At 44.1% G+C, this 22,692-nt stretch overlaps 1 protein-coding gene across 2 annotated transcripts in view; it reads right to left on the reverse strand.

Moving 5' to 3' along the window:
• Positions 1–494: 494 nt before the first annotated feature.
• The window catches only part of IPMK (inositol polyphosphate multikinase), a 97,569-nt gene continuing 75,371 nt past the window's right edge, over positions 495–22,692 (reverse strand). For both annotated transcript variants that reach the window (XM_069753543.1, XM_069753544.1), the window contains exons 5-6: positions 4,627–4,708; positions 495–2,816 (exon numbers count right to left, since the gene is read on the reverse strand). In XM_069753543.1, the coding sequence (XP_069609644.1) occupies positions 2,203–2,816; positions 4,627–4,708 (696 nt within the window). In that variant the 3' untranslated portion in view covers positions 495–2,202. The remainder of the gene's footprint in view (positions 2,817–4,626; positions 4,709–22,692) is intronic.

Below are 22,692 nucleotides of genomic sequence, written 5' to 3' on the forward strand. Positions count from 1 at the left end.
ATGTAGGTTTCAGGAACTAATTAGTGGAAGAAACCAATGAATAGTGAGATACACTACATCAACTCAAGAGCAATGCCTTCTTCCATTTCTACTTTCATACACCGAGGCTACTACTCCATGACCTACAAGTTTCCCTTCACCAGCTCTCCGAATCTTACCACATTTACGCCCCTCTAATTAGTATCCGCTCGGCCACACATCATCAACACGCTATGATGCCTTCACGAAGGATGATTTACTAGTCAAAGCCTAGTCACCTTCTTTTTCTTTGAAGCCATTAGATGTATTTCTAAACTACAGTAGTTCCCAAGGGCACTCAGGCCAAATTAGCAAGATGATTGTTACTTCCCGTAGCATCAAATAATTTACTACAGTTGCGTATGTAAAAAAAAAATATATATATATATATATATATATATATATATATATATATATATATATATATATATATATACATATATACATATATACATATACATACACACACATATACTCTAGTATAAACCAAGATTTTCAGCCCATTTTTCTGGGCTGATAGTCCCCCTCTCAGCTTATACTTGAGTCATACCCAGGGGTTGGCAGAGGAGGGGGAGCGGAGACTGTCTAATAATACTCACCTACTCCTGGCGCGGTCGCTGCAGGTCCCTGCTTCCCCGATGTCGCAGCTTCTTCCTGTAGTGGGCGGTCACATGGTACCGCTCATTACAGTAATGAATATGCGGCTCCACCTCCCATAGGGGTGGAGCCACATATTCATTACTGTAACGAGCGGTAACGGTGACCGCTCAATACAGGAAGCTGCAGCACCGGGAGGCAGGGACTGCACAGCGCCAGGAGCAAGTGAGTATAATGGGGAGGGTAGCGCAGCGCTGTGCGATATTCACCTGCTCCTTGTTCTGGCGCCGCTCCGTCTTCAGTGTCTTCTGAAGTGACGCTCAGGTCAGAGGGCGCGATGACGTGGTTAGTGCACACCCTCTGCCTGAATGTCTGTGCAGAAGAAGCTGAAGATGGAGCTGCGCCGGAACGAAGTCAGGTGAATATTGAAAGTGTCGGGGGCCTGAGCGACAGAGAGGCAAGTAGGTGATTCTTTTCTTTTTTTTTATCGCAGCAACAGCAAATGGGGCAAGTGTCTGTATGGAGCATCTTATGGGGCCCATCATAAACTTTATGGAGCATCTTATGCGGCCATAATCAACGTTTGTGTAGCACTATATGGCGCAAATATCTTTATGGAGCATCTTATTGGGCCATAATTAACGTTTGTGGAGCATTATATGGGGTAAGTGTCTGCATGGAGCATCTTATGGGGCCATAATCTAGGTTTGTGCAGCATTATATGGGGCATATTTTAATATGGAGCATCTTATGGGGCCATCATAAACTTTAGGGGCTCCTGATTCAATATGGATATTCAAAAAAACACTTAACCTACTGATGTCTCAATTAATTTTACTTTTAGTGGTATCTATTTTTACTTTTGACATTTACCGGTAGCTGCTGCATTTTCCACCCTAGGCTTATACTCGAGTCATTAAGTTTTCCCAGTTTTTTGTGGCAAAATTAGAGGGGGAGGTCAGTCGGCTTATACGCGAGTATATACGGTATATATCTCCATATCATCTACCATAGGCATTTCCAGTTTTAATCTTTGTAAACCATTAAATTGGGGTTAAACATACATGGATAAATGGCTCAGTATCAGGAAGGATGCATTGTAGCTATTCTATTTTTTCATAAAGGTAGAATATTTTCCTCCAAGACGAGTAGAACACCCTAGTGATTTCTGTAGGAAGGCACGGTTTACTTTACATCGAGACTTCCCATATACAATATACGGTCTTGGAAGAATGGTCCCAATTTTAGCTAGAACCTGGCCAAAATTGCATAAGTTTCCACCAGAGCACCAACACCTCCTCTTCCAATCATCATCATCCACCAAGCACTTTGAGAAGAACATTATCCAGTTTGCTCACCCTCCATAATTTCGCTAATGTCTACATATCATTCCAATTTTCCTGAGTAAATATTATAACACAAAAGGTATACCCCTCCCACCGAGATGAGAAAAACAAACAAAAGAATGAAGAATCACGATAAAAAGGGGAAAGAAAAAAAAAGTTACCACAATTACAAGTGCAAATATTCTTGAAGGTAAGTTCTTGATTATCTGGTCATTGGTTCCCAATAAGAATCACATAAAATCTATTCATTTAAAATACTCTGCAAGACAGAGATTAAATTTTTCAATCCATACATATACCCAAGGTCTTGGCCGTCACTAGGAAAGACATGAGCAAAGTCAATCATCCTCACGTCGACTTGTGCGCTATCCCTCGGGTCTGCAGAAACCTGGCAAAGTACACTTTCCAGTTTAGTGAGAAGGTTTCCATTTAGATGCTCCTGTGGAACAGGATTTTGATTTTTCGGGGTTGTGTCTTCTCCTTCCAGAAAGGCTTCGCTGTGCAGCCTTTTAGGACACGTCTTTTTGTGCGCGGCATAGATTTTACAGCGTTTCTTTTCGGCCAGTTCCTCGTTTTTCCCATTCTCCATAGAGCTCATTATGCTGATGTTATTGTTGCACTCCGTCACCTCGTCCTCTGTGAGCAGCTCCGTGGTACAGACTTTATTCTCGTGGACTCTTCCATCAACTGCCGACTGTGGGCAAGAACCGTCATACACAAAGAGCAGGGAGCTTGCATAAAAGTGGAGCGTGTCCTGGTCCTCGAACCATTGCAGAATGTGCTGCACCTTATGGAGGCAGGCGGACACCGCGTCTTTTCTCAGATAACAGCCATTGTGGAAGAATTTGGATAGACCTGCATATAAAAAAAATAAATAATCTGTAAGACTACGTAATCATTCTCATGCCCAACCAGGCTAGGTCATCATTAAAGATTGGGGGTTAGCGACATCTGGCAACCCCTGCCAATCAGCCAACTTTATGCCAGCAGGATATGATCAGCTGCACAGTTCCATCAACTGTATAGTGGTCACGGCACATCTGCCTCTTGACGTCAATGGACAGAAGCAGATGTGCAGTACCACGCCGCGGCCACTATGCAGTTGACAGAGCTGTGCACATCTGTCCGCCGCCGGCATTGGGAACAGCTTATTGGCTGAGGTGTTGCTCCCCCAATCAGATATTGAAGGCCTAGTCTAAAGACAGGCCATAACCACAAAAAAAAAAAAACCAGATAAACCCAATTTAGTGGCCTATATCTTGCACCAGTTCATTTCTGCAGCAACTAGACATGAGTGAATATGCTCGGCTCCCTCCTTATTCGGCAAGCTATAGCGGGAACACGGATAATCAGGTGTCCGGCACAGCAGCTGCATGATAGTCACAACACACAGGCACTCCATGCATGTAGAAAAAATTGGAGTCAGGCTCAACAGGACTGGATTTTCCTTTTCAAAAGAAATTATAGTGCACACAAAAGAAATATGTACATGGTCGACGTTTCGACTGAACCAAGAAATCAATATTAAAAAGCAGCAGGTATTTTTACCATAAGATCTGCGATCAGCATAGGGTAGATGGGAAGATGCAAAGATCACACCATAGTATTTAATTCAGTATGCTTCCATAATAAACTAATTAAAGGGAACCTGTCACCCCCAAAATCGAAGGTGAGCTAAGCCCACCAGCATCGGGGTCTTATCTAAAACATTCTGGAATGCTGTAGATAAGCCCCCGATGTATCCTGAAAGATGAGAAAAAGGTTAATTATACTCAGGGGCGGTCCTGGAAAGGTTCTGGTCAGATGGGTGTCGCAGTCCGGTCCGGGGCCTCCCATCTACTTACGATGACGTCTTGTCTTCACGCTGCGGCTCCTGCGCAGGTGTACTTTGTCTGTCCTGTTGAGGGTAGAGCAAAGTAGAGGCCCCGGACCAGACCGCGACGCCCATTGGACCAGAACCGGATCGGACCGCCCGCCCAGGTGAATATAATCTAACCTTTTTCTCATCTTTTGGGATACATCGGGGGCTTATATACAGAATGCTGTAGATAAGACCCTGATGCTGGTGGGCTTAGCTCACCTTCGATTTTGGGGGTGACAGGTTCCCTTTAATGCTAGGACTTTAATGAGAGCCGAGTTGAAGTACCTAACAACAGCCACTGCACGGCGCTGTGGAGTTCTTGCTCCATACAGTTTTCTGCAGCCTCTCTACCAGCTGATGGTGGGGGTGCTGGGTGTCAGACCACCACCGATTGATATTGCTGAACTATGCTAAGGATAGGTGACCAGTATCTCAGTTCTGGACAATCCTTTTAAGTGTAGAAGCTGGAGACACAGCTAGCAGATAGAATGGTAATCGAGTGCTTTGGCAGTAGCCGCAGACACTTGCAGCTGGTCATTCTGGCTGAAGCGGAATAATGAGGATCAAAGTGCTGCAGAAATCACAAAAGTTGTTCTTTCATGGAGAGCAATACTGAATAGTTCCTCAGGCGTATAAAGGCCTAGCAAGGAGTAATGATACGTGGGTAAATTCCTGGGCGCCTCTTGGAGATGCCTGATGGATGGAAATAAAGAGTCTGCACAATGTCGGCTTACAGGTCCATTCAATGTGGCTTTCACATCTGAGCTGTCCACTGTGAGCTCACACAATCTGCACGTTACTCACCCTGTTTTATTGTGTCCTTTGTCAGTCTCCGGCCATAATGCTGGTTTTGAGTCTCAAAGCTGTCAGAATCCATGTGATAAATCTATTATAAGTATTACAGAACAAGGACAGAAAAAAAAAAAATCCAGGTTAGGACATCAGCACTCAACCGCCATGTGAAAGGCAGAGACAAACATTATACTCTCCAAACTAACAAGGGCACAATTTGTTCTGGGAACATAGGAAGACCATTCGGAATATTATTAAAAAAAGATGGACCTGGTGTTTGAGCCAATGCAAAAAATAAAATATTCTATGTAATTTTAATAAAAAAAAGAAAATGCAGACTAGCTGTATGGGACACAATAGACATGTGTGGGGCAACACTGCCATCTAGTGTACAAATCTATAAAATACTTATGTTCTGGATACCAAAGTATAAAAGCTGGAAAACAAAAACAGGGAGATTGATTCTGGAAGTTATTTAATAACATTTTGTTTTAATTCCATTAGCCATCATGTAGATGTCACCAGGCAGTAAAACGTAGAGACAGACCCCGATTCTAGTGATGATACACTTACTGGGCTGCTTGCTGTAGCTTTCATAAACTCCTGTTAATAAGTGATTTGATCACCGCTACCGCCGATTGGCAGCTTTCTTACACTGTGCATAGGCAGAAAACCGCTAGTCAGTCAGTGGTGTGGGCAAATTATACAAAAGTTCTAAAGAGAACTGATTAGATAAGAACATTGTTTTATCGGATTCGTACCAAAACTGCAACAAGCAACCCAGTAAGTGACACATCACTGAAATCATGGTCTTTGCCACGCAGAGGAGGCAGCAAAAAAAATAGAATTATTCTTACCGTTAATTCGGTTTCTAGTAACCCACCACGACAGCACACCTGGAGGATGTTACCCCTTTCCTAATAGGGACAGGAAATGACAAGAGGTTAAATAACCCCTCCCTCATCCTCCCCTCAGTGTTATTATAAAGGACCACAGGAGAATGAATGCTTCAAATTATATTTATTCTTTTCAGAACGTATATTAAGCAAAGGGAGGGATTACTCCTGCTGTCGTGGTGGGTTACTAGAAACCGAATTAACGGTAAGAATAATTCTATTTTCTCTAGTAACCCCCCACGACAGCACACCTGGAGCAGTACCCAAGAGTAATTTTTAGGGAGGGACTACAGCACTAAGGACTTTTTCTCCGAAGGCTGTCTTCTTTTGACATCAGGTCAAGCCTGTAATGTTTGGAGAACGTATGGACCGAGGACCACGTAGCCGCTCTGCATATTTGCTCGATGGAAGCACTGGCTTTCTCGGCCCAGGAGACAGCTGTTGCTCTAGTAGAATGGGCTGTGAGCTTTTCTGGTGGTGGAAGGCCTTGAATTTGATAAGCCTCCAGGATTGCTCTTTTGATCCAATTTGCAATTGTGGATCTGGAAGTCTTCTTCCCTTTATTCTGGCCGAGAAGATGAATAAACAGATTTTGATCCTTTCTAATCTTCTCTGATGCATGAAGATAATAGAGTACCATTCTTCGAACATCCAAAGTATGGAAATGTTCCTCTTCCTCATTCTTTGGTTCTTGATAGAATGATGGAAGAATTATCTCCTGCGATTTGTGGAAATCGGAGACGACCTTTGGGAGAAAAGGATGGGTCTAATCGTAGGATAAGCCTGTCCTGAAGAATCTTCATGTAGAGCTCATTGATTGACAGGGCTTGTAGTTCACCCACTCTTCTGGCTGTTGTTATAGCTACCAGGAAGGTGGTTTTCCAAGCAAGTTTATCCATGGTTATGGAAGATAAGGGTTCAAATGGTGGCAGTGTAAGTCCTTTCAGGACTATATTCAGGTCCCAGGATGGAACTATATTTATGGGTCTTGGAGATATGCGGGATGCCGCCGTCATGAATCTTCTTACCCATCTATGGTTGGCTAAAGACTGGTCAAAATAAGAGCTCAAGGCTGCCACTTGTACCTTGAGGGTGCTGGGTCTGAGACCCTTCTCCAGCCCATCTTGTAGAAAATCCAGGATCTTGGCTAGGTTTGGTTTATCTGGGTTAGGTTGCTCAGGAGCACCCCACGTGATGAACGTCTTCCAGATCTTTTGGTAAATAGAATTAGTAACCGTTTTGCGACTTTTTTGTAATGTTTCAATTACCCTCTTTGATAGTCCTCTAGTTCTCAGAATTGAGAATTCAGAAGCCAAGCATTTAGGTGTAGCCTCTCTGGATCTGGATGCAGTATTGGCCCCTGGTAGAGAAGGTCTTTGACCGGTGGAAGTGCTATTGGCCCATCTATCTTTAGACTGATGAGGGCCCCAAACCAACCTCTTTTGGGCCAAAGTGGAGCCACTAGGATCACCTTGAGTTTTTCTGCCCTTATTTTCTGCAGGACTTTTGGTAGGACCGGCAATGGCGGGAAAGCGTATGCTAGCGAGAATGTCCATGGCTGGACCAATGCGTCCACAGCTAACCCCGGATTCATCGGATCTAGCGAGAAGAACTGGTCTACCTTTGCGTTCTGACTGTTCGCGAACAAGTCCACTTCTGGCTGTCCCCATCTTTTGACTAGTATCTGAAAGACTTCTGGGTTTAGGCTCCATTCTCCTGGATGGACCTCTGTTCTGCTCAGGAAGTCGGCTTGTACGTTTATCTCCCCTTTTAGGTGTAGGGCGGATATGGAGAGAACATGTTCTTCGGCCCACGAAAATATTCTTGCGGATATTCTTTTTAGATCTTCGTGTCTTGTACTTCCCTGGTGGCGAAGGTGGGCAACTGTTGTCATGTTGTCTGAGTATATTTTTAAATGGGAATTTTGTACAAGAGTTACCGCCGCTTTGAGAACTTCTTCTACTGCTTTTAGCTCTTTGAAATTCGAGGATTGTTGTGCTATTTCGGCTGACCAGAATCCCTGGAATATGTGTTGGTCTACCGTAGCTCCCCAACCTTTTCCACTGGCATCTACTGTTATGGTCACTGCTGGTACCTGCAACCAGGGAACTCCTCTCATTAAGTTCTCTTTTTGTAGCCACCATGTTAATGAGGACTTTACATGCGGTGGTATCCGGATCTTTTTGTCTAGAGAACCTGGGGATCCGTCCCAGCTTGACAGAATATGTGTCTGAAGTATCCTGGTGTGGGCTTGAGCCCATGCCACCATCTGGATGCAAGATGTCATGGTACCTAGAACCGACATGGCCCATCTTAGAGATACTCTCTTCTTGTCCCGCAATGTTCTTATCCTTGATGTAAGCAGGGACCGTTTTTGTTCGGGCAAGAAAGAGGTTTGTCTGTGGGAGTCTAATAAGACCCCTAAAAAGATCTTCGTTGTGGACGGAACCATATCCGATTTTTTGGGGTTTATCACCCAACCCAGGGATGACAGTACCTGGACTGTTTGAAGATGTTCCTGTAGAATTGGAACTGTGGGAGCCACTACCAAGAGGTCGTCGAGGTATGGGATTATGCATATCCGTCGACTTCTGATGTACGCCATCACCTCGGACATGACCTTTGTAAAGATCCTTGGAGCTGATGATAGTCCGAATGGGAGGACATTGAACTGGAAGTGGTCTATAACTTCTCCTCTGGTGAAGCTTAGAAATTTCCGATAGGTTGGATGGACTGGGACATGATAATATGCGTCCTGTAAGTCGATGGTTGCCATGACGAAGTCTTGCCCTATTAAGGGTACTGTCGATCTGACGGACTCCATTCTGAATCTTCTGTAGGTTACATATTGATTCAGCGGTTTCAGATTGATTATCATCCGATGGGTTCCGTTTGGTTTCCTTATCAGAAATAGGCTGGAATAATGGCCCTTGTTTCTTTCGTCTTTTGGGACTGTGGAGATCACATTGTTGATTAAGAGATCTTCTATCCCAGTTATCAGGGTGGACTGTAGCTTCGGTGTTGATAACGTTGTAGTTTTCATTCTTTTTTGGGGGTATGATGTAAACTCTATTTTCATCCCCTCTTTGACCAATCTTAAGGTCCACTGATCCACACCGATCTCTTGCCAGACTGGGAGGAAGTTCGAAATCCGACCCCCCACTATGACGGCATCATTGCTTTCTCTGGTTTTGGGGTTGTGAAAGAAAAAGATTCCTGTCTTTCCCTCCTTTCGGATAGCTCCAGCGACCTGTTTTACCCTTTCCTCTGTATTGAGGAGTATGCTCCTGCTGAGCGTGGAAGGGTCTTTTCCTAGGGTTTCTAGGTTCTGGTAAGGTCTTTTTCTTGTCTGAAGCCTTCTCCAAAAGGTCATCCAAGGCTGGTCCAAACATATACTTCCCTTTAAAAGGAATAGAACACAGCCTCATCTTGGAAGTCATATCCCCAGACCAGCATCTTAGCCAGAGTGCACGCCTTACCGAGTTTGACAGTGCGGATGATCTCGCCGTCACTCTCACGGATTCTGCGGAAGCATCTGCTAAAAAGCCTGTTGCTTTCTGGAAGATAGGCAAGGAGGCTAGAATATCTTCTCTCGGGGTACCTGAGGACAAGTGCTCCTCTAGCTGCCCCAGCCAGCGATGCATCGATCTAGCCACGCAGGTGGATACTGAATTGATGTTCAGTAAAGACGCTGACGTTTCCCACGACTTCCTTAGTAGTCCGTCCATTTTACGTTCCAGAGGGTCTCTCAGTTGGGAGGCATCCTCGAATGGTAGCGTGGTCTTTTTGGCTACTCTGGCAATCTGGACGTCCACTTTTGGAACTTCAGACCAGCATGACGCTGTCTCAGCATCCACAGGAAATCGGTCTTTGATTTCTGCTGGAGTAGTCAGCTTCTTTTCTGGGGATTCCCACTCGTCCAGAACTAAATCCCGGATGTTTTGGTGAATAGGAAACACCTGACGCTTCCTAGAACGAAGTCCTCCAAACATCTCTTCTTGCACTGACTGGGCCGTCTTCTGTTCCTCAACCTCCATAGTTTTCCTTACAGCCGTAAGGAGTTCTTCTATATCAGATGAAGAGAAGTAGTATCTCTCTTGCTGGACAGTTTCAGAGTCCAGGGATAACTCACCCTCCTCTGGGGGTTCGTCCGACGTCTCTCCTTGAGAGTCCTCCTGCTCTTCCTCCTGTGGATTAAGTTTCCTTTTCTTAGCCTCAGGAGGGGCACTAGGAGATGGTGTAGGCTGGGAAAGAGTGGCCAGAGATGTTTTAATCTCCTGCTGGATTAAGGTTTTAATCTTCTATCAGGGATGGCTGTTCCTCTCTGATTATTTTGTCTGTGCATTCTTTGCACAATGATTTCTTGTATGAAGAGGACAGCTTCTTCATACAAACTGCGCATTTGCGGGTAGTTTTTGTTTTACTTCCTGATGTGGGTTCCTTGTCCCCCTAAAAAAGAAGGGGAGAAGGAATCATAAGACTACAACCCACATCAGGGATTGGACACCCTGGGCCAGATTACTTACTGGGGCCGGGATGGTGCTGGGATCTGCAAGAGCAGAGCGCGAGGCAGACGTCTCCATGATTTCACCACACTGTGGTCTTACCTGAGACGTCTTCTTGTCCGGGGCTCTTAAATAGGCGACCGGACACAGCACCTGTCCTCCTGTGAGAGGACCTCCTCCTCCAATGTCCGGATGTGGGGGGAGAAACCGCCGATATCCACGCTAACTGTCATGCGTTCCAGCGTGGAACGCAAAAGGAGCCTCCTGAGTACTGAAGCCGGCCGGCGTCTGACGTCACTTCCTGCCGCCGGCTTCAGACCGGAAGCCCTCATCGCGCGCACAGCGCTGGAGGAGGAGAGGGGCTGGAGAGCTCAGGGAGGCCTCCAGCCGAAGAATGCCGCCCAGACCTTGCCTTATCGGTGCGAACTGGTGGCGGAAGTCCCGAGTCCGGAGAGACGGGAGCAGCGCTCGGGGAAGAGAGGTAAGTCTGCTCCCCAGCTGCCCGGCATAGAATCTCTATTCCCCCCGGTGACCGCTGCCGGCACAGCACACCTGGGATGACCTCTTCATCCCTAGTAGGGACAGGAAAAAACACTGAGGGGAGGATGAGGGAGGGGTTATTTAACCTCTTGTCATTTCCTGTCCCTATTAGGAAAGGGGTAACATCCTCCAGGTGTGCTGTCGTGGGGGGTTACTAGAGAAAATAAATAAATCTGGTGACGGATTCTCTTCAAGTCAATTTCCAACAGACCCTGCATTTTGGATCCAGTGGCAAATGGCAGCACGCAAGGTCTTGGATCCAAAACATTGTACGGGTGAAATTTACCGTATCTTGGGGAGGCTCATGTCTCGCAAGATAAATAGACATGGTGCAGCCTGGAGAGATGCGCCACATGTCTGTCTCCGCAGGCGAACCATGGACGCATAGTTGGAATAGGTTTCCTTGAAATCCCAATCCACTATGCTGTAACATCTGGATGCTGCGGACTGGAAGCGGCAGACGTACGCAGCGTCCAACCCGCAGCGTTTACTGATCATGTGCACATACCCTTAGGCTACGTTTCCAGAAGTCCTTGTCACGCCAGTTGGCTTATTTCAGCATTTAATAAGGGCACCGTGTGGCACTACAGCCTCATTTTTGTCTATGTAATCTGAAAGCAGCACAATGTAGGGGCTTAAAGCCTGATTCCAGTGATGTGTCACTTGCACTACAGTTGCCAAAGACAGAAATGTCCAACTCTATAATTGTTAAGCGCTACTCCTAATTATTATTACCCTCCCTCCAAGATGTGGCTACTAAACTTCTAACTATGTATACCATCACATCGCAAATTTTGGCCCCAGATTCATTAATACTGGTGCTTCGTTCTCCAAGCGTTAAATGAGGAGGGTATAGGAATAAGATGCGCCAAAGTCGCTATGAGGCGCACACCACTTAATGAATTCACGGTATCTTACCAGCAGCGTGCGCCTCAGGGACTGGAGTTAAATTTCTGGTCTACTGTCAGTTGACGCACAAGTCTTGGGAGCTGCGTTTCTCCACATTGAAGCCCGTTCCTGACCAGGGCCATTTTTTTTTTTCTTTTATTATATAATATTCATGGGAAACTTCTTTAAAAGAAACTGCAATTTTAATAGCCTGCTCGTCAAAAATTAGATAAGCAGGACCCTGGCGGTACCGACACATCTTCGACCATGTCTAGAATGCCACCTACTGGTGGCTTGATGACAGCTATTCCTTTAAAAAGGGAATCTGTCTACAGGTTTCAACCATTTAAATCCAAAAGCAGCATAATATAGGGCTCAAGAGCCGGATTCCAGGGATGTGTCACTTATTAGGATGTGTGTTGTAGTTTCAATACAAATCAGTGTTTAAAGGGAACCAGTCACTCCCAAAATCGAGGGTGAGCTAAGCCCACCGGCATCAGGGGCTTATCTGCAGCATTCTGTAATGAAGAATTTCCATTGAAATAAATCAGGAAACACATTTCAAGCAAAGTTCTGAGTCAGTCACGTCCAAGCTCTTAAACAGATTCACAAGGCGTTCGTTTGATTAAAAGGCTGCGATGGCTCAATGCCGTCGTCATTTATCTAAGCTCGTGCGTCCCCTGCGATCACAGAATACGCCTTCCCCTGTGATCAGACACTTGACAGTCAGATAGAACTTGTTTAATGTGAAGCCTCCTTTCCAATTAAAAAGTCGAGAGTCTCCAGCTACATAGTGCGCACTCGCCAGAAATCTCAAGAAAGCCTGGAAATTCTGTCAGGCATGGGAGTTAAAGGGCTAAGTCGTCTAATCTTCCAATTATTCCAAGCCCGAACGCTTACATTAGGGAAAAAGGCTAAATCATCTGAATACGGGCACAACGAGGCACCAGATCAGCCTCACAAATCATATGACCCCAAAGTTGTATTGGAGTGAAGGAAAGAAGGCTTAAAAAAAAAAAAAAAAAAAAGTGAGATTTTCTTACATTTCTCAGGCTGCTCTGCCAAGATGTACAGATTAGAATATATGCCAAGAAGGCAGACATTAGGAAAATGGCCTGTGAAGCACTCAACGTCGTGTGTCCATCTTTAAAATGGGAGAGACAGAGCATGGAGGGAACGGCTGTATGACGACAGCCGCTTTAATGGCGGTAACACGCCCCCGAAGAAATTACAATAATTTTTATGGATCCCAATTCATTGCAACATTAATATTATAGATCCCTCAGTAATATAGAGCACATATTAGCACAGTCAGTGCATTCCCATCTTCAGGATGAAAGGTAACTTATCGGTTGGACCTCAGCGATCACAATGGAGGTGAGCGAGCTCAACCTACGCTTCATTGTCTATGAGACTTCTGGAAATAGTACTGCACTACATCTGACAGACTCGTAGTCAAGGAGTACGGTTTCCGTATGCTGCCCACAAACACACACGCCATACAGCTCTTCTTACAAAAGAGTAAATACTATCAATTTACTCACACCCACCTCCGATACCAGTGCGGTTACAGCCTCTCTCCCAGGGATCGCATGACTTATGCCACTTTATCCCTGGGTCAATAAGTGCTGGCTCAGACAAGTCGCATACATCAGGAGACCTATTCCTCTGGACGTATGCCGGAGGTAGGTATGGGTGTTCTTACACAAGAGGAAAACAAAAGACTGTCCGAGTAGTGGAAAATCCTTTTAAATGTGGGAACAAAATGTACTGCCAAATGATATTTTGATTGACACTGCTCATTTTACCATATAAATGTAATAAGCAATTGAGGGGTGGAGGACAAAAGAAAAAATTTTAGAATATATATATATATATATATATATATATATATATATATATATATATATATATATATATATATATATATATATATATATATATATATATATATATATATATACACATATATATACATATATACACATATATATACACATATATATACATATATATATATATATAAGCTGAAGAGCCCGGCGTTGCCTGGGCATAGTTAGTATCTGTGGTTAGTTATAGCACCTCACGTCTCTTATTTTCCCATCACGCCTCTCATTTTCCCAATCACATCTTTCATTTTCCCCCTCACATCTCTCATTTTCTCCCTCACTCCTCTCATTCCCCCCTAACACTTGTCATTTCAACCTCACATCTGTCATTTTCTGATCACTCCACTATTTTTCCTCACTCCTCTCATTTTGCACTCACACCTTTTCATTTTCAGCTCATCACCTCAGTATATACATGTTTGTCATCTCCCTTATATATAGTATACATATGCATGTCATCTCCTGTATATAGTATATACCTGTATGTCATCTCCCCTGCATATAGTATATACCTACTGTGTGTCATCTCCCCTATATATAGTATATAATAATAATAATATAATTTTTATTTATATAGCGCCAACATATTCCGCAGCGCTTTACAAATTATAGAGGGGACTTGTACAGACAATAGACATTACAGCATAACAGAAATCACAGTTCAAAATAGATACCAAGAGGAGTGAGGGCCCTGCTCGCAAGCTTACAAACTATGGGGAAAAGGGGAGACACGAGAGGTGGATGGTAACAATTGCTATAGTTATTTGGACCAGCCATAGTGTAAGGCTCAGGTGTTCATGTAAAGCTGCATGAACCAGTTACCTGCCTAAGTATGTAGCAGTACAGACACAGAGGGCTAATACTGCATAAAGTGTATGAGAACATGATGCGAGGAACCTTTTTTTTTTTTTTTTATTATTATAAAATAGGCCACACAGGGATCGTTAGGTTAATGCATTGAGGCGGTAGGCCAGTCTGAACAAATGAGTTTTTAGGGCACGCTTAAAACTGTGGGGATTGGGGATTAATCGTATTAACCTAGTTAGTGCATTCCAAAGAATCGGCGCAGCACGTGTAAAGTCTTGGAGACGGGAGTGGGAGGTTCTGATTATTGAGGATGCCAACCTGAGGTCATTAGCGGAGCGGAGGTCACGGGTAGGGTGGTAGACTGATACCAGGGAGGAGATGTAGGGTGGTGCTGAGCCATGGAGTGCTTTGTGGATGAGGGTAGTAGTTTTGTACTGGATTCTGGAGAGGATGGGTAGCCAGTGTAATGACTGGCACAGGGTAGAGGCATCGGTGTAACGGTTGGTGAGGAATATGATCCTGGCTGCAGCATTCAGGACAGATTGGAGCGGGGAGAGTTTTGCAAGAGGGAGGCCGATTAGTAGAGAGTTACAATAGTCCAGACGAGAATGAATAAGTGAAACAGTCAGAGTTTTTGCAGAGTCGAAAGTAAGAAAAGGGCGAATTCTAGAAATGTTTTTGAGATGCAGGTAAGAAGAGCGAGCCAGTGATCGGATGTAGGGGGTGAATGAAAGGTCAGAATCAAGGATGACCCCAAGGCAGCGGGCATGTTGCTTTGGAGTAATGGTGGAACCGCATACGGAGATGGCAATGTCAGGCAAAGGTAGGTTAGTAGAGGGAGAGAACACGAGGAGTTCAGTTTTTGACAGGTTTAGTTTCAGATAGAGGGAGGACATGATGTTAGAGACAGCGGTAAGACAATCACTGGTGTTTTCTAAAAAGGTCGGTGTGATATCAGGAGAAGAAGTGTATAATTGGGTGTCGTCAGCATAGAGATGGTACTGGAAACCAAATCTACTGATTGTTTGTCCAATAGGGGCAGTATACAACGAGAAGAGTAGGGGGCCTAGGACTGATCCTTGAGGAACCCCAACAGTAAGGGGAAGGTGAGAGGAGGAGGAACCAGCAAAACATACAGTGAAGGATCGGTCAGAGAGATAGGAGGAGAACCAGGAGAGAACGGTGTCCTTGAGGCCGATGGAGCGGAGCATAGTGAAGAGGAGCTGATGATCCACAGTGTCGAATGCTGCAGAGAAATCCAAGAGAATTAGCATGGAGTAGTGACCATTAGATTTAGCTGTTAGTAGGTCATTAGAGACTTTATACCTGAATGTCATCTCCTTCTATATATAGTATATACCTGTATGTCATCTCCTCCTGTATATAGTATATACCTGTGTCATCTCCTTCTATATATAGTATTTACCTGTATGTCATCTCCTCCTGTATATAGTATATACCTGTATGTCATCTTCTATATATAGCATATACCTGTATGTCATCTCCTCCTGTATATAGTATATACCTGTAGGTAATCTGCTCCTGTATATAGTATATACCTGTGTGTCATCTCCTCCTGTATATAGCATATACCTGTATGTCATCTCCTCCTGTATATAGTATGTACCTGTATGTCATCTCCTCCTCTATATAGTATATACCTGTGTGTCATCGCTCCTGTATATAGTATATATCTGTGTGTCATCTCCCCTGTATATAGTATATAACTGTGTGATCTCCTGTATTAGACCTCGTTAACACGTTATTTGCTCAGTATTTTTACCTCAGTATTTGTAAGATAAATTGGCAGCCTGATAAATCCCCAGCCAAAAGGAACCCCTCCCCCTGGCAGTAAATATTAGCTCCCACATACACATAATAGACAGGTCATGTGACTGACAGCTGCTGTATTTCCTATATGGTACATTTGTTGCTCTTGTAGTTTGTCTGCTTATTAATCAGATTTTTATTTTTGAAGGCTAATACCAGACTTGTGTGTGTTTTAGGGCGAGTTTCGTTTGTCAAGTTGTGTGTGTTGAGTTGCGTGTGGCGACATGCATGTAGCGACTTTTGTGAGATGAGTTTTGTGTGGCAACATGCGTGTAGCAACTTTTTGTGTGTCGAGTTGCATGTGACAGGTTAGTGTAGCAAGTTGTGTGCAGCAAGTTTTGCGCATGGCGAGTTTTGCGCGTGGTGAGTTTTATGTCTGGTGCCTTTTGAGTATGTGCAAGTTTTGTGTGAGGCAACTTTTGCATGTGTTGCAAATTTTGTGCATGTGGCAATTTTTCCGCGTGTGCAAGTTTTGCGTGTGGCGAGTTTTCCATGAGGTGAGTTTTGCACTTGTGGCGAGTTTTGCGTGAGCCTAGTTTTTGCATGTGGCGAGTTTTGTGCGTGGTGAGTTTTGAGCGGTGACTTTTGTGTTTCGACTTTTATGTGGCGAGGTTGGTGTATGTGTGGTGAAATGTGTGCTGAGGGTGGTATATGTGTTCAAGCATGTGGTAGTGTGTGGCGCATTTTATGTGTGTGTTCATATCCCCATGTGTGGTGAGTATCTCATGTCGGGGCCCCACCTTAGCAACTGATCGGTATATACTCTTTGGCGCCATCGCTCTCATTCTTTAAGTCCCCCTTGTTCACATCTGGCAGCTGTCAATTTGCCCCCAACACTTTTCCTTTCACTTTTTTCCCCATTATGTAGATAGGGGCAAAATTGTTTGGTGAATTGGAACGCACGGGGTTAAAATTTCGCCTCACAATATAGCCTATGACGCTCTCGGGGTCCAGACATGTGACTGTGCAAAATGTTGTGGCTGTAGCTGCGACGGTGCAGATGCCAATCCCGGACATACATACACACACACATACACACATTCAGCTTTATATATTAGACTAGCTGAAGAGCCCGGCGTTGCCTGGGCATAGTAAATATCTGTGGTTAGTTATAGCACCTCACTTCTCTTATTTTCCCATCATGCCTCTCATTTTCCCAATCACATCTTTCATTTTCTCCCTCACACCTCTCATTTTCTCCCTCACTCCTCTCATTCCCCCCTAACACTTGTCATTTCAACCTCACATCTGTCATTTTCTGATCACTCCACTATTTTCCCTCACTCCTCTCATTTTGCACTCACACAGTATATACCTGTATGTCATCTCCTCCTATATATAGTATATACCTGTATGTAATCTCCTTCTATATATAGTATATACCTGTATGTCATCTCCTCCTGTATATAGTATATACCTGTGTGTCATCTCCCCTGTATATAGTATATATCTGTGTGTCATCTCCTCCTGTATATAGTATATACCTGTATGTCATCTTCTATATATAGCATATACCTGTATGTCATCTCCTCCTGTATATAGTATATACCTGTAGGTCATCTGCTCCTGTATACAGTATATACCTGTGTGTCATCTCCTCCTGTATATATTATATACCTGTATGTCATCTCCTCCTGTATATAGTATGTAACTGTATGTCATCTCCTCTATATAGTATATACCTGTGTGTCATCTCCCCTGTATATAGTATATACCTGTGTGTCATCTCCTTCTGTATTAGACCTCGTTCACACGTTATTTGCTCAGTATTTTTACCTCAGTATTTGTAAGCTAAATTGGCAGCCTGATAAATCCCCAGCCAACAGGAAGCCCTCACCCTGGCAGTATATATTAGCTCACACATACACATAATAGACAGGTCATGTGACTGACAGCTGCCATATTTCCTATATGGTACAGTTGTTGCTCTTGTAGTTTGTCTGCTTATTAATCAGATTTTTATTTCTGAAGGATAATACCAGACTTGTGTGTGTTTTAGGGCGAGTTTCGTTTGTCAAGTTGTGTGTGTTGAGTTGCGTGTGGCGACATGCATGTAGCGACTTTTGTGAGATGAGTTTTGTGTGGCAACATGCGTGTAGCAACTTTTTGTGTGTCGAGTTGCATGTGACAGGTTAGTGTAGCAAGTTTTGTGCATGGCGAGTTTTGCGCGTGGCGAGTTTTATGTGTGGTGCCTTTTGAGTATGTGCAAGTTTTGTGTGAGGCAACTTTTGCATGTGTTGCAACTTTTGTGCATGTGGCAATTATTCCGCGTGTGCAAGTTTTGCGTGTGGCGAGTTTTCCATGAGGTGAGTTTTGGACTTGTGGCGAGTTTTGCGTGAGCCTAGTTTTTGCATGTGGCAAGTTTTGCACGTGGTGAGTTTTGAGCGGTGACTTTTGTGTTTCGACTTTTATGTGGCGAGGTTGGTGTATGTGTGGTGAAATGTGTGCTGAGAGTAATATGTGTTCATGCACGTGGTAGTTTGTGGCGCATTTTGTGTGTGTGTGTTCATATCCCCGTGTGTGATGAGTATCCCATGTCGGGGCCCCACCTTAGCAACTGTACGGTATATACTCTTTGGCGCCATCGCTCTCATTCTTTAAGTCCCCCTTGTTCACATCTGGCAGCTGTCAATTTGCCTCCAACACTTTTCCTTTCACTTTTTCCCTATTATGTATTAGGATAGGGGCAAAATTGTTTGGTGAATTGGAAAGCGCGGGGTTAAAATTTCACCTCACAACATAGCCTATGACGCTCTCGGGGTCCAGACGTGTGACTGCAAAATTTTGTGGCTGTAGCTGCGACGGTGCAGATGCCAATCCCAGACATACATACACACACACACACACACACACACACACATACAGCTTTATATAGTAGATAATGGTGGCCCGATTCTAACGCATCGGGTATTCTAGAATATGCATGTCCACGTAGTATACTGCCCAGCCACGTAGTATACAGCACAGAGCCACGTAGTATACAGCACAGAGCCACGTAGTATATTGGCCAGCCCAGCCACGTATGTAACAGGTTAAAAAATAAACATTTACTCACCCTCCGAAGGCTCCTTGTAGTCCTGGCGCCTGTGTACGGTGCACGCGGCAGCTTGCGGTCCCAAGGTTGGTATGAGCGCAGGACCTGTGATGACGTCGCAGTCACATGACCGTGACGTCATGGAAGGTCCTTCTCGCATAGCATCTTTGGAACCAGAACCTGCCGCTTGCACTGCCGAGGACAACACGAACGGAGGGTGAGAATAACTTTTTTTTTTTTTTTTTTTTTACATTAGATCGTTTTACTATTGATGCTGCATACGCAGCATCAATAGTAAAAAGTTGGTCACACAGGGTTAATAGCTGCGTGATGCTGGCATTAACCCTGTGTGAGGGCTGACTGGATGACTGGAGGGGAGTATGGAGCGGGCACTGACTGCAGGGAGGAAAGAGTGGCCATATTGCCGCCGGACTGTGGCCGTTGCTGATTGGTCGTAAGCGTTTTGCCACGACCAATCAGCGACTTGGATTCCATGACCGGCAATTACATTTCAGTATATAGTTCCAGTAAACAGTCTTTAAAAGGGAGTACTGTCAGGTACAAGGTTCAGCAGTTGTATTGCAGGGAGGCAGATGGGCTCTTCGGCGTCTGTACCGAACACCTACATATCTGTTCAATTGATGCTCCTGCTCTCTCTGCCCAGGAGGTCGCCACCGATCTGGTTGAATGAGCTCTGACTTCCTCTGGAATGGCTTCATTACTTGACGAATACGAGAGGATGATGGCGTCCCTTATCCATCTCGCAAGTGTGGCATGCGATGCTTTATGCCCTTTATTTGGACCCTGAAAACACACAGAGACCTATCCTTCCTATAGTCTCTTGTGTCCACTAGATATTGGACTAAACATCTTTTAACGTCTAGTGTGTGTAGATGTTCCCCTTTCCCATTTCTGGGATTTGAACAGAACGGGTAATGAGATCTCCTGAGATCTATGGAAACGTGATGCCACTTTAGGAAGGTAGGATGGATCGGTTTTAAGGATTACCCTCATCTAGTATGCGTGTCAGAGGTGGGTATGCTGATAGGGCCTGCATGTCACTAATCCTCCGTGCTGACGTTAGTGCCACAAGAAGGGAGATCTTGAGAGATATTTTTAAAGAGGCTTGGGACAGCGACTCAAAAGGTGGTTTGGTTAGTGCGGAGAGCACTAGATTTAGATCCCAGGGAGGTGTAGTATGGTGTACCACTGGTCTACATCTGGTCGAGGCCTTAATGAATCTTTACCCAGCGGTTCCCCGCCAAGTCACAGTTGTAAAGGGCCCCCAGCGCTGCTACCCGGACTTTAAGCGTGCTCGTTGCCAAGCCTTTTTCTAGCCCCTTCTGAAGAAATTCTAGTATGTTTTGAATTGGGATTTCCTCAGATAAACTGGCACCTGATTCTGATAAAAATCTCCGCCAAACCTTCCCATATGCCCTAGCAGTCACTGGTTTTCTACTTAGCAGGAGAGTGGAGACTAGATTTGAAGAGAACCCTCTCTTGATTAGAATCTTCCTTTCAAATTCCAAGCCGTCATATGCAATTTCTTTACTTGCGGGTGATTTACCGGCCCCTGATACAGCAGGTTTGGAATCTCTGGAAGGACCCAAGGGTCTGTTACAGACATTATCCTTAGCCATGGAAACCATGCTCTCTTTGGCCAGAAAGGAGCCATCATGATGACTCTTGCTCCGTCCTCCCTGATCTTTTTCAACACTAAAAGGAATTAGCGCTATTGGGGGAACACATAGGCTAGATGAAAATTCCATGGAATTGAAAAGGCATCTAGGGTTACTGGGTTCCCGCACGGGTCTATTGAACAAAAGGCCTGAGTCTTCAGTTCCAGCAAAGGTAATCAGTTTTTGACAATTATGAGAGACAATTACCTTTCACAACTGGTTCAGGACCCAACAAGAAGGGGGGCACTGCTAGACCTAATATTAACCAACAGGCCAGACCGCATATCAAATATAAGGGTTGGGGGTCACTTGGGAAATAGCGATCACAAAATAATAAGTTTTCAAGTATCCTTTAAAAAGATGTGTAGTAGAGGAGTTACAAGGACACTAAACTTCAGGAGGGCAAATTTCCAACGGATGAGAGAGGATCTTGGTGCAATTAACTGGGACGATATCCTGAGACACAAAAATACACAAAGAAAATGGGAGACGTTTATTAGCATCCTGGATAGGACCTGTGCACAGTATATACCGTATGGGAATAAACATACTAGAAATAGGAGGAAACCAATATGGCTAAATAGAGCTGTAAGGGGCGCAATAAGTGACAAAAAGAAAGCATTTAGAGAATTAAAGGAAGTAGGTAGTGAGGAGGCATTAAATAAATACAGAAAATTAAATAAATTCTGTAAAAAGCAAATCAAGGCAGCAAAGATTGAGACAGAGAGACTCATTGCCAGAGAGAGTAAAAATAATCCTAAAATATTATTAACTACATAAATAGTAAGAAACTAAAAAATGATAGCGTTGGCCCCCTTAAAAATAGTCTGGGTGAGATGGTGGATGAGGATGAGGAAAAAGCCAATATGCTAAATGACTTTTTTTCATCAGTATTTACACAAGAAAATCCCATGGCAGACAAAATGTCTAGTGATAAAAATTCCCAATTAAATATCACCTGCTTAACCCAGCAGGAAGTGCGTCGGCGTCTAAAAAAATCACTAAAATTGACAAATCTCCGGGCCCGGATGGGATACACCCTCGAGTACTGCAGGAATTAAGTACAGTCATTGATAGACCATTATTTTTAATCTTTAAAGACTCCATAATAACAGGGTCTGTGCCACAGGACTGGCGTATAGCAAATGTGGTGCCAATATTCAAAAAGGGAACAAAAACTGAACTCGGAAATTATAGGCCAGTAAGATTAACCTCTACTGTGGGTAAAATCCTGGAGGGCATTCTAAGGGATGCTATACTGGAGTATCTGAAGAGGAATAACCTCATGACCCAGTATCAGCACGGGTTTACTAGGGACCGTTCATGTCAGACTAATTTGATCAGTTTCTATGAAGAGGTAAGTTCCAGATTGGACCAAGGGAACCCAGTGGATGTAGTGTATATGGACTTTTCAAAAGCTTTTGATACGGTGCCACACAAAAGGTTGATACATAAAATGAGAATAATGGGGATAGGGGAAAATATGTGCAAGTGGGTTGAGAGCTGGCTCAGGGATAGGAAACAAAGGGTGGTTATTAATGGAGCACACTCGGACTGGGTAGCGGTTAGCAGTGGGGTACCACAGGGGTCAGTATTGGGCCCTCTTCTTTTTAACATATTTATTAATGACCTTGTAGGGGGCATTCAGAGTAGAATTTCAATATTTGCAGATGACACTAAACTCTGCAGGGTAATCAATACAGAGGAGGACAATTTTATATTACAGGATGATTTATGTAAACTAGAAGCTTGGGCTGATAAATGGCAAATGAGCTTTAATGGGGATAAATGTAAGGTCATGCACTTGGGTAGAAGTAATAAGATGTATAATTATGTGCTTAATTCTAAAACTCTGGGCAAAACCGTCAATGAATAAGACCTGGGTGTATGGGTGGATGACAAACTTAAATTCAGTGGCCAGTGTCAGGCAGCTGCTACAAAGGCAAATAAAATAATGGGATGCATTAAAAGAGGCATAGATGCTCATGAGGAGAATATAATTTTACCTCT

Source organism: Ranitomeya imitator, chromosome 2 (assembly GCF_032444005.1).
Source record: "Ranitomeya imitator isolate aRanImi1 chromosome 2, aRanImi1.pri, whole genome shotgun sequence".
NCBI classification, from domain to species: domain Eukaryota; kingdom Metazoa; phylum Chordata; class Amphibia; order Anura; family Dendrobatidae; genus Ranitomeya; species Ranitomeya imitator.